General features: G+C 32.1%; 4 protein-coding genes across 10 annotated transcripts; 3 read left to right on the top strand and 1 right to left on the bottom strand.

Annotated features, from left to right (window-relative positions):
- Window positions 1-245: 245 nt before the first annotated feature.
- On the bottom strand, window positions 246-1,806 carry LOC147939618 (caffeoylshikimate esterase-like). Of its 6 annotated transcripts, none has more exons than XM_087463588.1 (5): window positions 1,624-1,806; window positions 1,019-1,220; window positions 808-837; window positions 602-728; window positions 246-507 (listed from the first exon to the last, which is right to left on the bottom strand). In XM_087463588.1, exons 2-5 carry the CDS (start codon window positions 1,157-1,159, stop codon window positions 383-385), a joined length of 423 nt encoding a protein of 140 aa, XP_087319714.1. In that variant the 5' UTR covers window positions 1,160-1,220; window positions 1,624-1,806; the 3' UTR covers window positions 246-382. The 6 variants fall into 6 exon arrangements, with proteins under 6 accessions (XP_087319714.1, XP_087319716.1, XP_087319713.1 ...); XM_087463590.1 differs by having other exon boundaries at window positions 1,019-1,209; window positions 1,624-1,772; XM_087463587.1 differs by having other exon boundaries at window positions 1,432-1,656.
- Window positions 1,807-6,453: 4,647 nt separating this feature from the next.
- Window positions 6,454-8,381, top strand: LOC147939617 (uncharacterized). The gene is made up of 4 exons (XM_087463550.1): window positions 6,454-6,617; window positions 7,129-7,312; window positions 7,419-7,485; window positions 7,586-8,381. The coding sequence occupies exons 2-4, from the start codon at window positions 7,143-7,145 to the stop codon at window positions 7,907-7,909; spliced, it is 561 nt and encodes a 186-aa protein (XP_087319676.1). The 5' UTR covers window positions 6,454-6,617; window positions 7,129-7,142; the 3' UTR covers window positions 7,910-8,381.
- Window positions 8,382-13,586: 5,205 nt separating this feature from the next.
- LOC147939616 (uncharacterized) lies at window positions 13,587-15,514 on the top strand. The gene is made up of 4 exons (XM_087463549.1): window positions 13,587-13,750; window positions 14,262-14,445; window positions 14,552-14,618; window positions 14,719-15,514. The coding sequence occupies exons 2-4, from the start codon at window positions 14,276-14,278 to the stop codon at window positions 15,040-15,042; spliced, it is 561 nt and encodes a 186-aa protein (XP_087319675.1). The 5' UTR covers window positions 13,587-13,750; window positions 14,262-14,275; the 3' UTR covers window positions 15,043-15,514.
- Window positions 15,515-16,879: 1,365 nt separating this feature from the next.
- LOC104705893 (uncharacterized) lies at window positions 16,880-19,227 on the top strand. Of its 2 annotated transcripts, none has more exons than XM_010421982.2 (4): window positions 16,880-17,697; window positions 17,791-18,245; window positions 18,645-18,794; window positions 18,900-19,227. In XM_010421982.2, exons 1-4 carry the CDS (start codon window positions 17,112-17,114, stop codon window positions 19,050-19,052), a joined length of 1,344 nt encoding a protein of 447 aa, XP_010420284.1. In that variant the 5' UTR covers window positions 16,880-17,111; the 3' UTR covers window positions 19,053-19,227. The 2 variants fall into 2 exon arrangements, 1 of the variants encoding a protein (XP_010420284.1); XR_015563697.1 differs by having other exon boundaries at window positions 16,882-17,697; window positions 18,640-18,794.
- Window positions 19,228-19,292: the final 65 nt, after the last annotated feature.

Genomic DNA, 19,292 nt, shown 5'->3' with positions numbered 1-19,292 from the left:
TTATTAACAAACTCGATTCTTTCCCCCAAAAGCCCAAACTTGTTAATCCTCTCAAATTCTTTTTTCTCTTTTCCTCTCAAATTCTTTGTTTGGGAAAAATGCTTAATTCAACTAACACTAAACCAATATCAGTTGTAGTACGTTTGTAAAATATGGTTTTTATACAACTCTCATTTGAGATTTGATTGTTAGAAAAGAAAAAAAAAACCCAAACTTTAGCCCAAGTATAGAAGATGACACAAATATTTGCAAAGTTCAAACTATTTTGAGTATAATTGCAAAGTTCAAACTATTTTGAGCACCCCTTGAAAGGAACAATCTTGTAAATTTGATTGCAAATAATGATCATTTTATTACTAGATTCGTTGGAAACAAACAAATTCTACCTAACAGTAAAAACGAAACCAAAGCTAGGGATATAACCGTGCAAGCCTTCCGATAAGCCAAATCCCGGATAGTCCATAGCGAAAACTCCATAACCAGATAATGCCAATCTCCTTGCAATCCCTGCAAAAAAAGCAAGCTAGTGAGCAAATCAAACAAGCCTCAGTCTCATTTTCATACACAAACCATTAGCTATTTCAAAAATAAAGAAACATGCCTTCGAAGAAAAAGGTGCAAGTATCTCCATAACCATGGCAGAAACAAACGAAAGCTTTAGGATTAGTAGCTTCAGGAAGCCAGCTTTTGGAGAAGATCTCAATTCCTCTCGAATTCACCTCATAAGACTACATAAAATCAATCATATATCACCACAAACAACAAGAAAAGGCTCCCTCAAGCTAAACAAAACATTCTCTCCTTTACCTCTTTGGTCTTAATTCCATTTTCAGGCGTCTGCAAACATCATGAAAGAAAAAAAAACCAAACACTTTTAAATCAACAAAACACACACATCTCAAACAAAGCTGAAACAGAGAGGTCGATACTAAAGTCTAAAAAAAAGTCTCAACCTTTCTTAAACCCATTTCAATTAGAAGAGACAAATAGATTCAATTTCGGATTTTTTTTTTTTTACCTTGAAGAGGATATGATCGAGATTAAGCTGGATGTCTTTTAAGGAATCACGAACATGACGACGCGCTGAAGCTTCGTCAATATTAACCTCCTTGAGTCGCCGGAGCTCCTCATCTTTGTCTAGCTTCACCATCGGAGCCATCGATCTACTACTACTACTACTTCGTTGCCACACAAATCTTCTTCCTTTATCTGTACAAACCCTAATAATGTAAAAGAAAAAAGATTGTCCCTTTTGCAAATCAATCAAATTGATCCACGCAACAACAAAATCTTTTTTTTTTTTTTTTGAGATAACAAACTTTTTATTATTCCAACCCCCAAAAAAAAAAAAAAAAAAAAAAGTCTCAAGTTTGAAAAAGAATAAAAACAATGAAATGGATAATTACGAATAATATTGGTGACTAGTGCTACCGTGTAAAGGACTGAAAAGGGTAAGCTTTGCTGATCTCAGAGCCATTAACAAAAAAAAAATCAATTAAAGTGCTGTTTTCCAATTTTTTATTATTTACTAGTATATTTTTTTTGAGAAAGAGAAGATTACACGAAAGAGAGTGAGAGGGGAAAACAAATAAATGCACGTAATAAGGAAACCATGAGAATTACGCAATTATTATTCAATGAATTAATGAGTTCTGCGGTTCTTGTCCTCTCAAATTGTCCATCAATATCATCATCGTGTGAACAATATTGTCGGAAGAGTAATGTAGTTTGTGTTGAGAGACTTGAAGATTGGATCCTCAAAACGATTCTGTGACGATATGCTAACGCGTCTGTGTCGTTGGATAGACGACAATCCATTAATGCGATGCCAAGTGTATGTGATGAGTTAGGGTCACGTGCAATTTATTTAGGTAGAGGAGGAGTTAGCATGATTTTGTTTTCAGAGGGAGTTTTTTTAGGGAGGAAACCTCCTGATTTTTATTTTTTTTTAATATATATATATATGCAAGAATAGATCTCAACAAACTAGGATTTTTTCACATTTTCTTATAGTCTTTCATGAATTATTTATTTAAAAACTTTACAAGGGAACATCGTGTTGTATTGAGAAATCATCGGCAGAATTTAAGTTTTATTTTTTATGAATACTATATCAAAAAAAAAAAAAAAAAAAAAAACCCTTCTTGCTATATTTGGTTCTCGGACTTTTCGTTTTTGTCTTTTTTTTTTTTTTTTTAAATGAATGTTTCCAAAGGTGAATTATAAACCACATCAATTCAATGGTTGATGTATCTGGAGTTTTATATTTTCATTGGTACTTTATCAGAAACTTTGAATGGTTCTAAGTGTAAACTGTAAAGCACATCAAATATGGTTGGTACAATTAAAGAACACAGTTGGGAGTGTGTGTGGGAGTTGAACGGTTCATGAAGAAGGTAGCTTTCAAAAACTACCTCCCAGCTAATTTATAATGGCAAAACAATGTGAAAGTTTAACCACCATATTATTGTCCTAATATGTCTGATTATCAGTTATGTAGAAGTCTATATAACTATAACTTTAACTGGTAATTTAAATGTTGCATTGATCTGACAGAGTTAACTAAGATTACAAAGTAGCTTACTTTTACTTTTGCTTTGCTCACATACAAATTCTTGCAAATCAATCTGCATCATTTTATATTCCGAGTTAAAGACCCTCGGCTAGACGAGTCTAGTCACTAGTGAGGCTACTTTGACCCAGTTGATGACCTTTAACTCTAGGCATAGGTTTTATCAAAATAACTCTAGACATTTGCCCCCGCGCGCACACACACAAAGAGGCTCTACGGACACATAAATGATACTCCGTAATTAGGTGTGTGTGTGTGTGTTGTGCAACTATTTATTTGTAAATAGTGTCAATTTATATGATTCCTCTAAACACCCAACATTATTAAATTTGAGGTACCAAGCGAAAGTCTTGAAACTAAAACAAGCCTCAATCTTATAAAGTCTACAAGTTAGTATAGTTGTTTCTTGTTTACGACACTGTTGGCACATAAGTAGTTTTTTTTTTTTTTTTTTTGGTAATTGGCACATAAGTAGTTTAGTTGAAGAAACTAATGACTAAAATTCAAACGTAGTATTTGTATTTTGTAACATTTCAACTACTGATTAAGTTTGATTTTTAGAATCTAACCCCACCACACAGTATATGTCATTGTCTTTATTTCTGGAAAAAGAAGAAGTATAATCAATCAAATATATACCACTGGCTTTTTTTATTCTTCCTTTGTTCAATGCGTAAATGGCTCGCATGTCTCTCCCACTGTCCCTTATTTTCCTAAAACAAACAAAACATCTCTCTCTCCCCCATAATTAAATAGCTTCTTAATTAATTTTCAACATTTTCTCCACAATCTCCACAATTCCGTGACTTCTTTGCTTAAACTTTTTATTTATTTATGGTTTATTGTCTACGTCTTTAGAAATAAGTAGTCATCAATTCTAATTAGTAAATTAGACATCATCAATACGGAAAACGTTGGATAGTAGAAATATAAAAAGATATGTGGAAGAGCCATAGAATCCTAACGTTGTGTTCTTTACAAAATTTTGAACGCTTATTAACTTAGTATTTTTAAACAAGAAAGTTGGTCAGGAACTTAAGAAAAAGAGGAAAACAAATAAAAAGACCAGGCAAAGTTGCATCGATTTTTTAAAAAAGAAGTTCACGAACGTACGTATTCCACTACCTCTAAACTCTTCCGGTGAGAAAAAATAAAGAGAGAGAGATCAGATCGAGATCACAAGATTTTTTCGTAAAAAGGGAATACTGTATTATTAAGTTTTAATTTTAAGAGAACTAAATGTATGTAAAATTAGGTTCAAGATCCCTTTCAACGAGAAAGACCGAAAGAGGATTGGGTTTTGTATATAATGGCATGACATGAACAAGGACACTATATCATTTTTCAAAAAAAAAACAAATATTATGTCACGCCAAGAGTCAAATTTGATTGAGTTCATAGTTTATAGTTCATAGTTTATGGTTTCTCATGTTTTCTTCTATTTGTGTGTACATTATTATAAATAATCAATTTCACTATATTTAGATAGGCACAATTTAAAATCCAAGCAAGTTAGCATTCATAGGTAATATATGTAATGTTAAATAAAAAAACGATTCTCCAGTGCACATAAAAAGTAAAAATAGCCAACTGTGATAGTATGTGTTACTGTTTCCGGTGATGCGGACACGTTAACTATGGAAGCCAGCAAATGAATAAAGAAACATCGGACCATTCCCGGTCAAAATGTCAAACTTCACTTATGAGTTATGACTTATGACTGGTGAGAGCGTCATAGACACAGAGGCATGCGTTTTTAATAAACTTTAATTTTAATAAATAAAAGCCAAAAACAAAAATCTAGTACAAAAAAAGGTGAGATCAATAAAAAAGTAATGAAGTAAACCCTAGATACTCATATGAATGTAGGTTTGTTTAAACTTTAAAGTATAAAAAATTTGTAATATACGAGAATGGTAAAAGAAAATATTTGTTTTCTACTATCATAGAAAAATAAAGTTTTCGTTCCTAATTTTCTTGCAAATTTATATACAGTGTGAAAAGAAATTTAGATTAACATTCCATTCAACTTAAAGAAATCTCAAAATCGTTTCTTTTTAAAAAATGAATTCATACATAGTTACATTTATTTATTTTTAAGGATTGAATAAGTAATTCCTATGGATACAAAAAGTTATGATAATAGTATTTTTGGAAGAAATCATTTTTACAAAAATTAATATTTTTAAATATTCTTATTTACTTTTTGGAATTTTTAATATTAATCTATTATTCTTATTACCAAACAAAATCATTAACTATGTTAAGATATCAATAAAAATAATGGGATAGTGTAAAACAAATTAGAATGATATCTAATGTGTTAAAAAGAGAAAACAAAATCATTAGTTATGTTGACTAATCTTTTTTTTTTTAATAGTAGGAAAAAAACGCATGGAAATAGGAATATTTATTTATTTAAGCTGTCCACAAATATCACTATTAAGACGGCGATATAATATAGCAGTTTTCTTGTTTTTTTTTATTATATATTACAAATCTATATTAATAAAAAGTTTGTGTTATAAGTTTTTTAAGGTGTGCATTTAGGATTTTAAACTACCAATAGAGATTAGACATCTTATTAATTAATATTTTTTAAAATTTTTAGAATTTTCAATATTAAGAATTATTTTAAACATTTTATCAGGATTTGACATGCCATTCATTAACATTTTTTAAATTTTCATAATTTTTTAGAAAAAGGAAAATTTTAAATTTATGGAAATAGAAGAACTATGTACAATATCCCACATCGGCTAGAAAATTTTTAAACAATGGTTCAGAACTATTATAAATAAGATTAATATGTTTTCAACAACGAATGAGCAGGAAAGCTTGATTTATCAGGCGTCCCAGTTTAATAGTTTTATTCGGTTTGATCCAGTTTTTTATTTGATCAAACTGAAACATTAAAAAGTTTCAAAAAATATATTAGAATATTCCAAATTTTTAAAAGTTTAAATTTTATAAATATTGAAACTTTTAAAAGTTATAATATTGAAACTTTTTAAAAAGTTCAAATTTTATATTTCGAAACCTTTTAAAAATTTAAAATATTATAAATATTGATGTAATACATAAATTATCTTATTTATCTACGTTTGTGCTTTTTATTTCTTATGAGCTGTAAAATATATTTTTGTGTATGATTTTATAGATGAGTTGATATTCTTTCATTAATTTGTTATTTTTATCTTATTTTTTATTTTTATGAGAAAATAAATGATTTTGTTCTTGGAGTTTGATGGGTTAACAAATTGTGTGGTAGTCTAAACAAAATGTTTTTCATTGGAAGAATGTGAAGAAGTTGACGAGGAAGAACAATAAAAAGAGTATAATGAAGAACCAGACGGTAAAAGTAACGATGACAATTACCCCAAAATTTGACAATAAAAATGACAAGAAAGAATATGAAGAATAAGAAAACATGAAATAAAAAACACAAAAACATAGGTCATAGCGATCAATTAAATATGAAAACGAGTTAAGTTCACGATAATAAAATTGTTCCGTTTTTCTGATCTGTTGAATTTCAAGTATTTAGTTTCACCATGTATAAAAATTGTTTATGTGAGGTCATCAGTTTGATTCGCCTCGCCTCAAGTTAAATTCATGATTTTTTTTATCAAATTTGATTTTATAACACAACTTATTTTTATATTTTTAAAAAATGTGTATCTAAAATTTAATTTTTTTCCTTAATACTAATTTAAATTTTTTTATAAAATAATATTTGATTACAGTCATCAATTATATATATTTTTCATCAAAATATATCAAATAAATCTACTCGTAGCATGGATTCAAAACCTAGTAAAATAAAATAAAAAAAGCAAAATTTCTAATATCACCAAAACGCCATCGTTTTACGTTGTCTTCAACCTCACCCACACTTTTTTTTGGTCTCTCAATCCTTTTATAAAATCCTTATTTCCTCCGACGATTTTTCGCCTCTCTCTCTCCCTCTCTCTTTATTACTCCTATCTTCTCCTCCGTCATCGTGCTCTCTCTCTCTCCTCTCCCGGAGATTTTTACTACTCAGGTACATCTCTCTCTCTCTTTCTTCTTCTTTTTCTTCTTCTTCTTCTTAAGTTCCTTTCATGGCTGATTTTACAGATCACCTCTTACTTTTCTCTTTTCTTCTTTTTTACAATAAGTGTTCATGGATATATTAGATCCGTCGTTTCCTTTTTTTTTTTTTTGGGTAGTCTTTGAGTTTTGTTTCTATTCGAGTCAAAATTTCTTCTGGGTTCTTCTTTATGAATTTTGAATTTTCTCGGATCTGGGTTTCGTCCTTAGCTTTTTCGGTCAAACGCCATCCTTTTTTTTTTTTTTTTTTTTTTCAAAAATCCTTTTTATAGCCAAATCTCTCTGAATTTTAAATGATCTGTTTTTTAAAAGCTCTGATTCAGATCCGTTGTTTCCAAGGGTCAGATCTTACAAAGTAAACAATTTTTTTTTTTATAATTGGAATCTGCAATTAGTTTCAGATGTTTCAATCTCTTGCTGTGATGGATCTGATCTGATTTTGGTTTTGGTTTGATTTGAATCAGGCGTTCTTCTGTGGATGATCAAAGGGGGGAAAAAGATGAATCATTGCAACCTTCAGCAGAACGCATTCATGTCTCGTGAGGAGATGATGGGATTTGATCGTAAGGGTATTGTTGTTTGTCCTAAGCCCCGACGTGTTGGTTTACTCGCCAACAACGTCATTCGTCCTCTTAGATTACATATGAGGTTGATTAAATTATTCATTCATTCAAAGCATCCTCCTTTTTTTCATTAGAAAACAAACCAACTAGTGCTGATGAAGTCTGCTTTTTTTTTTTTTCGATTCTTGCAGTCAAGCTGCAGCTGATTTGTGTGATTCTAAAGCTGGTGCTGAGCTTTTGGACATCATTCGTAGAAAGGTATGCTTCTCTGATCCCCTTGTCAATTCAAGTTGTATTACGATGATGTCTAAGTTAGAAGATTCTGATTTGTGTAAGCCTTTTGTTGTTATATCTTCAGGAGGATAATGGAACAATAGGGCAGTTACTATCATCATCGCCACCATATTTCCCCGGTTCACCACCGAGCAGAGCTGTTAACCCATTAGCCCAAGATGCTCGCTTTCGAGATGAGAAACTCAATCCAATCTCACCAAACTCTCCTTTCCTTCAGCCCAATTCAGCAACCGCTTTCCCGTCTCCATCTTCATCATCATCATCATCCTCGTCGTCCCGTGGTTGTGTTAGGATGAAGTTTGGACTCAACTCTCCTGCAGTTAGAGTAGAAGGATTCGATTGCTTGAACCGTGATCGCCAAAACTCAAGCATCCCTGCCATGGCTTAGTAGACAGAAACAAAAAAAAACCAAAGTGTACATAGAGATTTGGAAACCGTTCACCAATGCCTAACAGAGGAGGATTTGATTTGCTACCGTTTACTACTACTACTAGTGCTACCATTTTTGAAGTAAATGAATATGTTTTTTTGTTTTTCATCTTTTCCTAAGAGAGAGACGAGAGAGAGAGGCGGAAGAAGGTGGGGGAGAAGATGAAGATCAGTTACCGTCGCCGGTCACCGTTTTTTTTTTAATTATTCAGGTTAGTGTTTGTATATAAATATGAAGTATTTTAAAGAAGAGTCGAATCAATGTATTCGTTTGGTGTTTTTCTGGGTCGGGCGGATCTTTATTATTGTGTTATATATTAACTTAAGGGGGAAGAAGAATCTGTAAAATTTTCTCGGGGAAAAGAAGAACTCTTTGTTTCTATCTTCTCGTTGTAATATAGATAATCAATTTGGATTTTTATCTTCGTTCAGAGAAGAGAGTCACCATTGTGTATAGTAATGTTTCTTTTTTGTCCTGGTGATCTGAAGTTCTTTCTGACCCTTTCTGTATGTATGTATTCTGGTGTTTTTGATACATCTGTATATCAATGTGTTGTAAGTAAAGTCAAATATTGGAACTCATATCATATATATATGATGTGTCTTACATTAAAACCGGGAAACTTAAAACTTTATCAAAACACTCGAACATCTAAAGAAGTGTGAAGATATGTTGTTGAGTTTAAATTAATCAGTTTCTCTGGAACCTCATGAAACGCCACCTGCAATGTCTTGGAAAATGTAAATGTGATCATATATGCAAATTTTTGTAAGCTTTGCGTCCCATATGTATCACCTCCACAATGCTATTTCTATGTGTGGGAAGGACTAAACTTTTTATCTCTAATGCATGGTTTTGTTTCTCCATCCACCATGTACTTTTCGGGTCTGATGTGAACAGTGGCGGACCCAGGGGTAAAAATTAGGGGGGGGGGGTCAATTTATTTTACAAAACTGTTAAAATGTAAAAAAGGTTGTTTTGGTGTAATAGGGGGGAATCTAGGGGAAATGAACCAATTGTGCTACTCATGTCCGCCATGATTAGCATGAACCAATTAATCTTGGAGTTAGCATGATTTTGTTTTCAGAGGGAGTTTTTTTAGGGAGGAAACCTCCTGATTTTTATTTTTTTTTAATATATATATATATGCAAGAATAGATCTCAACAAACTAGGATTTTTTCACATTTTCTTATAGTCTTTCATGAATTATTTATTTAAAAACTTTACAAGGGAACATCGTGTTGTATTGAGAAATCATCGGCAGAATTTAAGTTTTATTTTTTATGAATACTATATCAAAAAAAAAAAAAAAAAAAAAACCCTTCTTGCTATATTTGGTTCTCGGACTTTTCGTTTTTGTCTTTTTTTTTTTTTTTTTAAATGAATGTTTCCAAAGGTGAATTATAAACCACATCAATTCAATGGTTGATGTATCTGGAGTTTTATATTTTCATTGGTACTTTATCAGAAACTTTGAATGGTTCTAAGTGTAAACTGTAAAGCACATCAAATATGGTTGGTACAATTAAAGAACACAGTTGGGAGTGTGTGTGGGAGTTGAACGGTTCATGAAGAAGGTAGCTTTCAAAAACTACCTCCCAGCTAATTTATAATGGCAAAACAATGTGAAAGTTTAACCACCATATTATTGTCCTAATATGTCTGATTATCAGTTATGTAGAAGTCTATATAACTATAACTTTAACTGGTAATTTAAATGTTGCATTGATCTGACAGAGTTAACTAAGATTACAAAGTAGCTTACTTTTACTTTTGCTTTGCTCACATACAAATTCTTGCAAATCAATCTGCATCATTTTATATTCCGAGTTAAAGACCCTCGGCTAGACGAGTCTAGTCACTAGTGAGGCTACTTTGACCCAGTTGATGACCTTTAACTCTAGGCATAGGTTTTATCAAAATAACTCTAGACATTTGCCCCCGCGCGCACACACACAAAGAGGCTCTACGGACACATAAATGATACTCCGTAATTAGGTGTGTGTGTGTGTGTTGTGCAACTATTTATTTGTAAATAGTGTCAATTTATATGATTCCTCTAAACACCCAACATTATTAAATTTGAGGTACCAAGCGAAAGTCTTGAAACTAAAACAAGCCTCAATCTTATAAAGTCTACAAGTTAGTATAGTTGTTTCTTGTTTACGACACTGTTGGCACATAAGTAGTTTTTTTTTTTTTTTTTTTGGTAATTGGCACATAAGTAGTTTAGTTGAAGAAACTAATGACTAAAATTCAAACGTAGTATTTGTATTTTGTAACATTTCAACTACTGATTAAGTTTGATTTTTAGAATCTAACCCCACCACACAGTATATGTCATTGTCTTTATTTCTGGAAAAAGAAGAAGTATAATCAATCAAATATATACCACTGGCTTTTTTTATTCTTCCTTTGTTCAATGCGTAAATGGCTCGCATGTCTCTCCCACTGTCCCTTATTTTCCTAAAACAAACAAAACATCTCTCTCTCCCCCATAATTAAATAGCTTCTTAATTAATTTTCAACATTTTCTCCACAATCTCCACAATTCCGTGACTTCTTTGCTTAAACTTTTTATTTATTTATGGTTTATTGTCTACGTCTTTAGAAATAAGTAGTCATCAATTCTAATTAGTAAATTAGACATCATCAATACGGAAAACGTTGGATAGTAGAAATATAAAAAGATATGTGGAAGAGCCATAGAATCCTAACGTTGTGTTCTTTACAAAATTTTGAACGCTTATTAACTTAGTATTTTTAAACAAGAAAGTTGGTCAGGAACTTAAGAAAAAGAGGAAAACAAATAAAAAGACCAGGCAAAGTTGCATCGATTTTTTAAAAAAGAAGTTCACGAACGTACGTATTCCACTACCTCTAAACTCTTCCGGTGAGAAAAAATAAAGAGAGAGAGATCAGATCGAGATCACAAGATTTTTTCGTAAAAAGGGAATACTGTATTATTAAGTTTTAATTTTAAGAGAACTAAATGTATGTAAAATTAGGTTCAAGATCCCTTTCAACGAGAAAGACCGAAAGAGGATTGGGTTTTGTATATAATGGCATGACATGAACAAGGACACTATATCATTTTTCAAAAAAAAAACAAATATTATGTCACGCCAAGAGTCAAATTTGATTGAGTTCATAGTTTATAGTTCATAGTTTATGGTTTCTCATGTTTTCTTCTATTTGTGTGTACATTATTATAAATAATCAATTTCACTATATTTAGATAGGCACAATTTAAAATCCAAGCAAGTTAGCATTCATAGGTAATATATGTAATGTTAAATAAAAAAACGATTCTCCAGTGCACATAAAAAGTAAAAATAGCCAACTGTGATAGTATGTGTTACTGTTTCCGGTGATGCGGACACGTTAACTATGGAAGCCAGCAAATGAATAAAGAAACATCGGACCATTCCCGGTCAAAATGTCAAACTTCACTTATGAGTTATGACTTATGACTGGTGAGAGCGTCATAGACACAGAGGCATGCGTTTTTAATAAACTTTAATTTTAATAAATAAAAGCCAAAAACAAAAATCTAGTACAAAAAAAGGTGAGATCAATAAAAAAGTAATGAAGTAAACCCTAGATACTCATATGAATGTAGGTTTGTTTAAACTTTAAAGTATAAAAAATTTGTAATATACGAGAATGGTAAAAGAAAATATTTGTTTTCTACTATCATAGAAAAATAAAGTTTTCGTTCCTAATTTTCTTGCAAATTTATATACAGTGTGAAAAGAAATTTAGATTAACATTCCATTCAACTTAAAGAAATCTCAAAATCGTTTCTTTTTAAAAAATGAATTCATACATAGTTACATTTATTTATTTTTAAGGATTGAATAAGTAATTCCTATGGATACAAAAAGTTATGATAATAGTATTTTTGGAAGAAATCATTTTTACAAAAATTAATATTTTTAAATATTCTTATTTACTTTTTGGAATTTTTAATATTAATCTATTATTCTTATTACCAAACAAAATCATTAACTATGTTAAGATATCAATAAAAATAATGGGATAGTGTAAAACAAATTAGAATGATATCTAATGTGTTAAAAAGAGAAAACAAAATCATTAGTTATGTTGACTAATCTTTTTTTTTTTAATAGTAGGAAAAAAACGCATGGAAATAGGAATATTTATTTATTTAAGCTGTCCACAAATATCACTATTAAGACGGCGATATAATATAGCAGTTTTCTTGTTTTTTTTTATTATATATTACAAATCTATATTAATAAAAAGTTTGTGTTATAAGTTTTTTAAGGTGTGCATTTAGGATTTTAAACTACCAATAGAGATTAGACATCTTATTAATTAATATTTTTTAAAATTTTTAGAATTTTCAATATTAAGAATTATTTTAAACATTTTATCAGGATTTGACATGCCATTCATTAACATTTTTTAAATTTTCATAATTTTTTAGAAAAAGGAAAATTTTAAATTTATGGAAATAGAAGAACTATGTACAATATCCCACATCGGCTAGAAAATTTTTAAACAATGGTTCAGAACTATTATAAATAAGATTAATATGTTTTCAACAACGAATGAGCAGGAAAGCTTGATTTATCAGGCGTCCCAGTTTAATAGTTTTATTCGGTTTGATCCAGTTTTTTATTTGATCAAACTGAAACATTAAAAAGTTTCAAAAAATATATTAGAATATTCCAAATTTTTAAAAGTTTAAATTTTATAAATATTGAAACTTTTAAAAGTTATAATATTGAAACTTTTTAAAAAGTTCAAATTTTATATTTCGAAACCTTTTAAAAATTTAAAATATTATAAATATTGATGTAATACATAAATTATCTTATTTATCTACGTTTGTGCTTTTTATTTCTTATGAGCTGTAAAATATATTTTTGTGTATGATTTTATAGATGAGTTGATATTCTTTCATTAATTTGTTATTTTTATCTTATTTTTTATTTTTATGAGAAAATAAATGATTTTGTTCTTGGAGTTTGATGGGTTAACAAATTGTGTGGTAGTCTAAACAAAATGTTTTTCATTGGAAGAATGTGAAGAAGTTGACGAGGAAGAACAATAAAAAGAGTATAATGAAGAACCAGACGGTAAAAGTAACGATGACAATTACCCCAAAATTTGACAATAAAAATGACAAGAAAGAATATGAAGAATAAGAAAACATGAAATAAAAAACACAAAAACATAGGTCATAGCGATCAATTAAATATGAAAACGAGTTAAGTTCACGATAATAAAATTGTTCCGTTTTTCTGATCTGTTGAATTTCAAGTATTTAGTTTCACCATGTATAAAAATTGTTTATGTGAGGTCATCAGTTTGATTCGCCTCGCCTCAAGTTAAATTCATGATTTTTTTTATCAAATTTGATTTTATAACACAACTTATTTTTATATTTTTAAAAAATGTGTATCTAAAATTTAATTTTTTTCCTTAATACTAATTTAAATTTTTTTATAAAATAATATTTGATTACAGTCATCAATTATATATATTTTTCATCAAAATATATCAAATAAATCTACTCGTAGCATGGATTCAAAACCTAGTAAAATAAAATAAAAAAAGCAAAATTTCTAATATCACCAAAACGCCATCGTTTTACGTTGTCTTCAACCTCACCCACACTTTTTTTTGGTCTCTCAATCCTTTTATAAAATCCTTATTTCCTCCGACGATTTTTCGCCTCTCTCTCTCCCTCTCTCTTTATTACTCCTATCTTCTCCTCCGTCATCGTGCTCTCTCTCTCTCCTCTCCCGGAGATTTTTACTACTCAGGTACATCTCTCTCTCTCTTTCTTCTTCTTTTTCTTCTTCTTCTTCTTAAGTTCCTTTCATGGCTGATTTTACAGATCACCTCTTACTTTTCTCTTTTCTTCTTTTTTACAATAAGTGTTCATGGATATATTAGATCCGTCGTTTCCTTTTTTTTTTTTTTGGGTAGTCTTTGAGTTTTGTTTCTATTCGAGTCAAAATTTCTTCTGGGTTCTTCTTTATGAATTTTGAATTTTCTCGGATCTGGGTTTCGTCCTTAGCTTTTTCGGTCAAACGCCATCCTTTTTTTTTTTTTTTTTTTTTTCAAAAATCCTTTTTATAGCCAAATCTCTCTGAATTTTAAATGATCTGTTTTTTAAAAGCTCTGATTCAGATCCGTTGTTTCCAAGGGTCAGATCTTACAAAGTAAACAATTTTTTTTTTTATAATTGGAATCTGCAATTAGTTTCAGATGTTTCAATCTCTTGCTGTGATGGATCTGATCTGATTTTGGTTTTGGTTTGATTTGAATCAGGCGTTCTTCTGTGGATGATCAAAGGGGGGAAAAAGATGAATCATTGCAACCTTCAGCAGAACGCATTCATGTCTCGTGAGGAGATGATGGGATTTGATCGTAAGGGTATTGTTGTTTGTCCTAAGCCCCGACGTGTTGGTTTACTCGCCAACAACGTCATTCGTCCTCTTAGATTACATATGAGGTTGATTAAATTATTCATTCATTCAAAGCATCCTCCTTTTTTTCATTAGAAAACAAACCAACTAGTGCTGATGAAGTCTGCTTTTTTTTTTTTTCGATTCTTGCAGTCAAGCTGCAGCTGATTTGTGTGATTCTAAAGCTGGTGCTGAGCTTTTGGACATCATTCGTAGAAAGGTATGCTTCTCTGATCCCCTTGTCAATTCAAGTTGTATTACGATGATGTCTAAGTTAGAAGATTCTGATTTGTGTAAGCCTTTTGTTGTTATATCTTCAGGAGGATAATGGAACAATAGGGCAGTTACTATCATCATCGCCACCATATTTCCCCGGTTCACCACCGAGCAGAGCTGTTAACCCATTAGCCCAAGATGCTCGCTTTCGAGATGAGAAACTCAATCCAATCTCACCAAACTCTCCTTTCCTTCAGCCCAATTCAGCAACCGCTTTCCCGTCTCCATCTTCATCATCATCATCATCCTCGTCGTCCCGTGGTTGTGTTAGGATGAAGTTTGGACTCAACTCTCCTGCAGTTAGAGTAGAAGGATTCGATTGCTTGAACCGTGATCGCCAAAACTCAAGCATCCCTGCCATGGCTTAGTAGACAGAAACAAAAAAAAACCAAAGTGTACATAGAGATTTGGAAACCGTTCACCAATGCCTAACAGAGGAGGATTTGATTTGCTACCGTTTACTACTACTACTAGTGCTACCATTTTTGAAGTAAATGAATATGTTTTTTTGTTTTTCATCTTTTCCTAAGAGAGAGACGAGAGAGAGAGGCGGAAGAAGGTGGGGGAGAAGATGAAGATCAGTTACCGTCGCCGGTCACCGTTTTTTTTTTAATTATTCAGGTTAGTGTTTGTATATAAATATGAAGTATTTTAAAGAAGAGTCGAATCAATGTATTCGTTTGGTGTTTTTCTGGGTCGGGCGGATCTTTATTATTGTGTTATATATTAACTTAAGGGGGAAGAAGAATCTGTAAAATTTTCTCGGGGAAAAGAAGAACTCTTTGTTTCTATCTTCTCGTTGTAATATAGATAATCAATTTGGATTTTTATCTTCGTTCAGAGAAGAGAGTCACCATTGTGTATAGTAATGTTTCTTTTTTGTCCTGGTGATCTGAAGTTCTTTCTGACCCTTTCTGTATGTATGTATTCTGGTGTTTTTGATACATCTGTATATCAATGTGTTGTAAGTAAAGTCAAATATTGGAACTCATATCATATATATATGATGTGTCTTACATTAAAACCGGGAAACTTAAAACTTTATCAAAACACTCGAACATCTAAAGAAGTGTGAAGATATGTTGTTGAGTTTAAATTAATCAGTTTCTCTGGAACCTCATGAAACGCCACCTGCAATGTCTTGGAAAATGTAAATGTGATCATATATGCAAATTTTTGTAAGCTTTGCGTCCCATATGTATCACCTCCACAATGCTATTTCTATGTGTGGGAAGGACTAAACTTTTTATCTCTAATGCATGGTTTTGTTTCTCCATCCACCATGTACTTTTCGGGTCTGATGTGAACAGTGGCGGACCCAGGGGTAAAAATTAGGGGGGGGGGGTCAATTTATTTTACAAAACTGTTAAAATGTAAAAAAGGTTGTTTTGGTGTAATAGGGGGGAATCTAGGGGAAATGAACCAATTGTGCTACTCATGTCCGCCATGCTACTGATACTCAACTGTTTTACATGCAAAAAAATTCATTTTATTATTTTAGGGGGTCAGTTGACCCCCCCCCCCCCCCCCCCCCCCTTCCTTCTACATAGGTCCGCCATTGTGTGAAAAGGTTGCATCTGATCCAACGCAATTCAGGTCTCTTCCAAATAACAGAGCTAATAGTTAAACTAGTGCAATTAATAACACTTTCACTCCCTCTACACCATAAGAATCCTCCTAAGATTGTCTTATTCTTATAGGTCCAAAGTCTTGCACGTATCCTATATATGAATTCCCTCTAGTTTATAACAATGTTGCTGAACCGAGAGCTCTTAACATATATAGATATTGTTCTATCAAATTTGTGACCCTCTAGTTTTTTGTTTTTTCCTTTTTAGTAATCGTTTATTGGATCGATTTAATCCGTATACAACAATGTATGTTGGTTTATCAAATTCGTGATCACAGTTGTATATTCGAGATATTAAACAAAACGAAAACAAATTGGAATACCATTTGAACATTTACACTATCACTATTTAATACTATACAGTGTGTATAAAATTAAATAAATCTCCTTCCAATGTAATAGAACTCAAAAATTGGAACCAACCCGGAGTAGTTCTTACTTTATTTTATTTATTTACAAAAAAAAAAAAAAAAAAAAAAAAATCAGACAGTTATGTTATACGTCCGGCAAGACAATTAACCGAACAAACGCATCTGTTGAATCAGGATAACTTACAACAACGACCATTAACCGCCATAATTTCCCTCTCTCTCTCTCTCTCTCTCTCTCTCTCTCTCTCTCTGTCTTGCCTTTTATTACAAAACCTTTCGCTGATCGTGACACAACTCTCTTCCCTCACTCTTTGTTCTTCAACTCTCAAGCATCGCACTGTGCTTGAGAGACAATTCTCCTCTTTTTTTTTTGTTTGTCATCCTAAAAAAAAAGAACAAGAGAGAAAGCAATTAGAAGAAGAGTGAAAAAACAATAATGGCGGGTGATGATGATCCAAAACCATCCGCTCTAGTAAAAGACAACGCGGATGAAGAAGACCCGTACATTAATGATCCGTTGGATGAGTTCAGGGGGTTTACGGACGAAGACATTCAAAATGTCATGGCCGATTTCAACCCTACTCTGATGGACATTTCCTTCACGGAAAACACGCCTCCTCCTTCTATGTGTCTTCCATTACCCACGGACGTTGACCAAACTCAGTTGATGCACGAGCTTGATCTTTCTATCACAGATTACAATATCAACGATGAGTTTGATGGAATGTCGTCTTTCGTGGACGACGATTATACCATATCTTGGGACATGTTCGAACCATCAAATGATGATCCTAATGGAAACATTAACAATGATGTCCCACAAGAGATTCGTAATGTTGGTGAAACTACAAGACTTGAAGTAAGTACTAGAGTTTTCGGTGGTGCTAATGGTCCAAACTTTGAAACTGGCGGTCCATCGACAGTGCATGTCCCGAGAATCGCTGATCGAATGTTCGTAGTATCTGATCCAAACTTCGTATGCCCTTGTTGCACAATGCTTCGAGAAGTAGTCCATGCTAAGGGTATAAATATCTATCATTATTAATATTTTTTGGATTTATTGAAATATGTTTTGGGGTTGCATTATTGATTGGTTGTTTTCTATGATTATATAGAACGGGAAATAATGAATACCCTCATAATCTTTGGAGGGACTGGTTTCTTATGCCATGCGCTTCTCCTGACTCAACTTCTTGCTTCTGATCCTATGGAACCTCCACCTCAACCTCAACCTCAACCTCAAAGGTTTTATCTAAACGATTTAACGATGGAGGAAGTTAAGAATTTCATAGAAGAATATTGCTCCGAGAGAGTAGCAAGCGGGTTAACACTTATGCAAGACACTAATGCGGCTTTTTATCAAGCTATGAGTGTCAACTCCATCTTTAACCAGTGGCCGGAGCCTATGTTGGCATTACCAACATGCCCGGAAGTTCCAACGTCTTTGGTGTCGCCTGATGAAGCTCTGGGCGTTCGACCTGTGCCGCTAAATGTTATACCAAGAGAGCAAGCCACCACCGGTGTGCCAAAAGAAAGGAAAAAACGGAAACAAACCCCTCTGGCTGCACAGGTATCGTCTCTAATTTCTTAATTTATAACCATTATATAACATCATATTTACGATCGGTTAGGATCTTCTTTTGAGTGGAGACATGTTTCTTGCACTACAAGTAAATCATTGCTAAGATAGTTTCCTATGGTTTGAAAACTTGTTCATTGCTGTAAAAGAAAGCCTTTTGGCAATGTGATTAGTGGAATCATTTAAAGGATCGATCTTATTACAGAAAAGTAACTTTTAGTTTTCGTAGGACAAAGATTATATGGAATAAAAGAATTTATCAGGGATATTATTTTTATTTTGTTTATTTTGACTACAATAATTTTGATAGCTGGTATTGTTAAAGAGAGAAAATTACTAAACAATCTTCGGTTTTGTGGTTAACCTTTTATGTGCCGAGGGGAAGAACAGAGAGAAAGGACCAAAAAAATGACAGTAAAAGATTTCAGGATGCATTTTCATCTCCCGATCGAGTCAGCGGCGAGGGAGATGAAGGTGTGTCCGACGGTTATTAAAAAGATATGTCGGGAAGGAGGCTTGATGCGGTGGCCTCACCGCAAGGTAACTAAAATTAAACCTTTATAAACAAGTCTCACTTTTTGTTACGTTGTTGGTTTTTTGCCGTCCGTTTTAGTCTAACAATTGATATTTACATTTATTTCGTAGATAAAATGTCTCCTGACAAGAATCGAATCATTGAAGAAGTCATTATGCACGGCTAAGGATGGTGAAGCGAAGGCTCGTATTGAAGCTGAGATTGAGAGGTTGCAACGTGATATAGAGAGGATCTGTAGTGACGCGTTAAAGAATGCGAAGTAATTGGTTTACTCAAATTTTGGGATTTCTTTTATGTCAAGATTTTGTTACTTGAGAAACAAAGAAAAACGTTTTGGCTAACTTAAGCTGCCTTGTATTGGTAGTTAGTAGTTTGTAATAGGATCACAAAAGTCACAAGTATATATATGATTTAATATAAGGAAAATGACTTGAGACATTTATATATATTTGTTACGTTTTGTTTTACAAGTAGTTGAAATGATTTGATTAGGTTGGTTAACG

Source organism: Camelina sativa, chromosome 8 (genome assembly GCF_030686135.1).
Source record: "Camelina sativa cultivar CO46 ecotype springtype chromosome 8, ASM3068613v1".
NCBI classification, from domain to species: Eukaryota; Viridiplantae; Streptophyta; class Magnoliopsida; order Brassicales; family Brassicaceae; genus Camelina; species Camelina sativa.
This window is presented reverse-complemented; position numbering and strand designations above follow the sequence as displayed.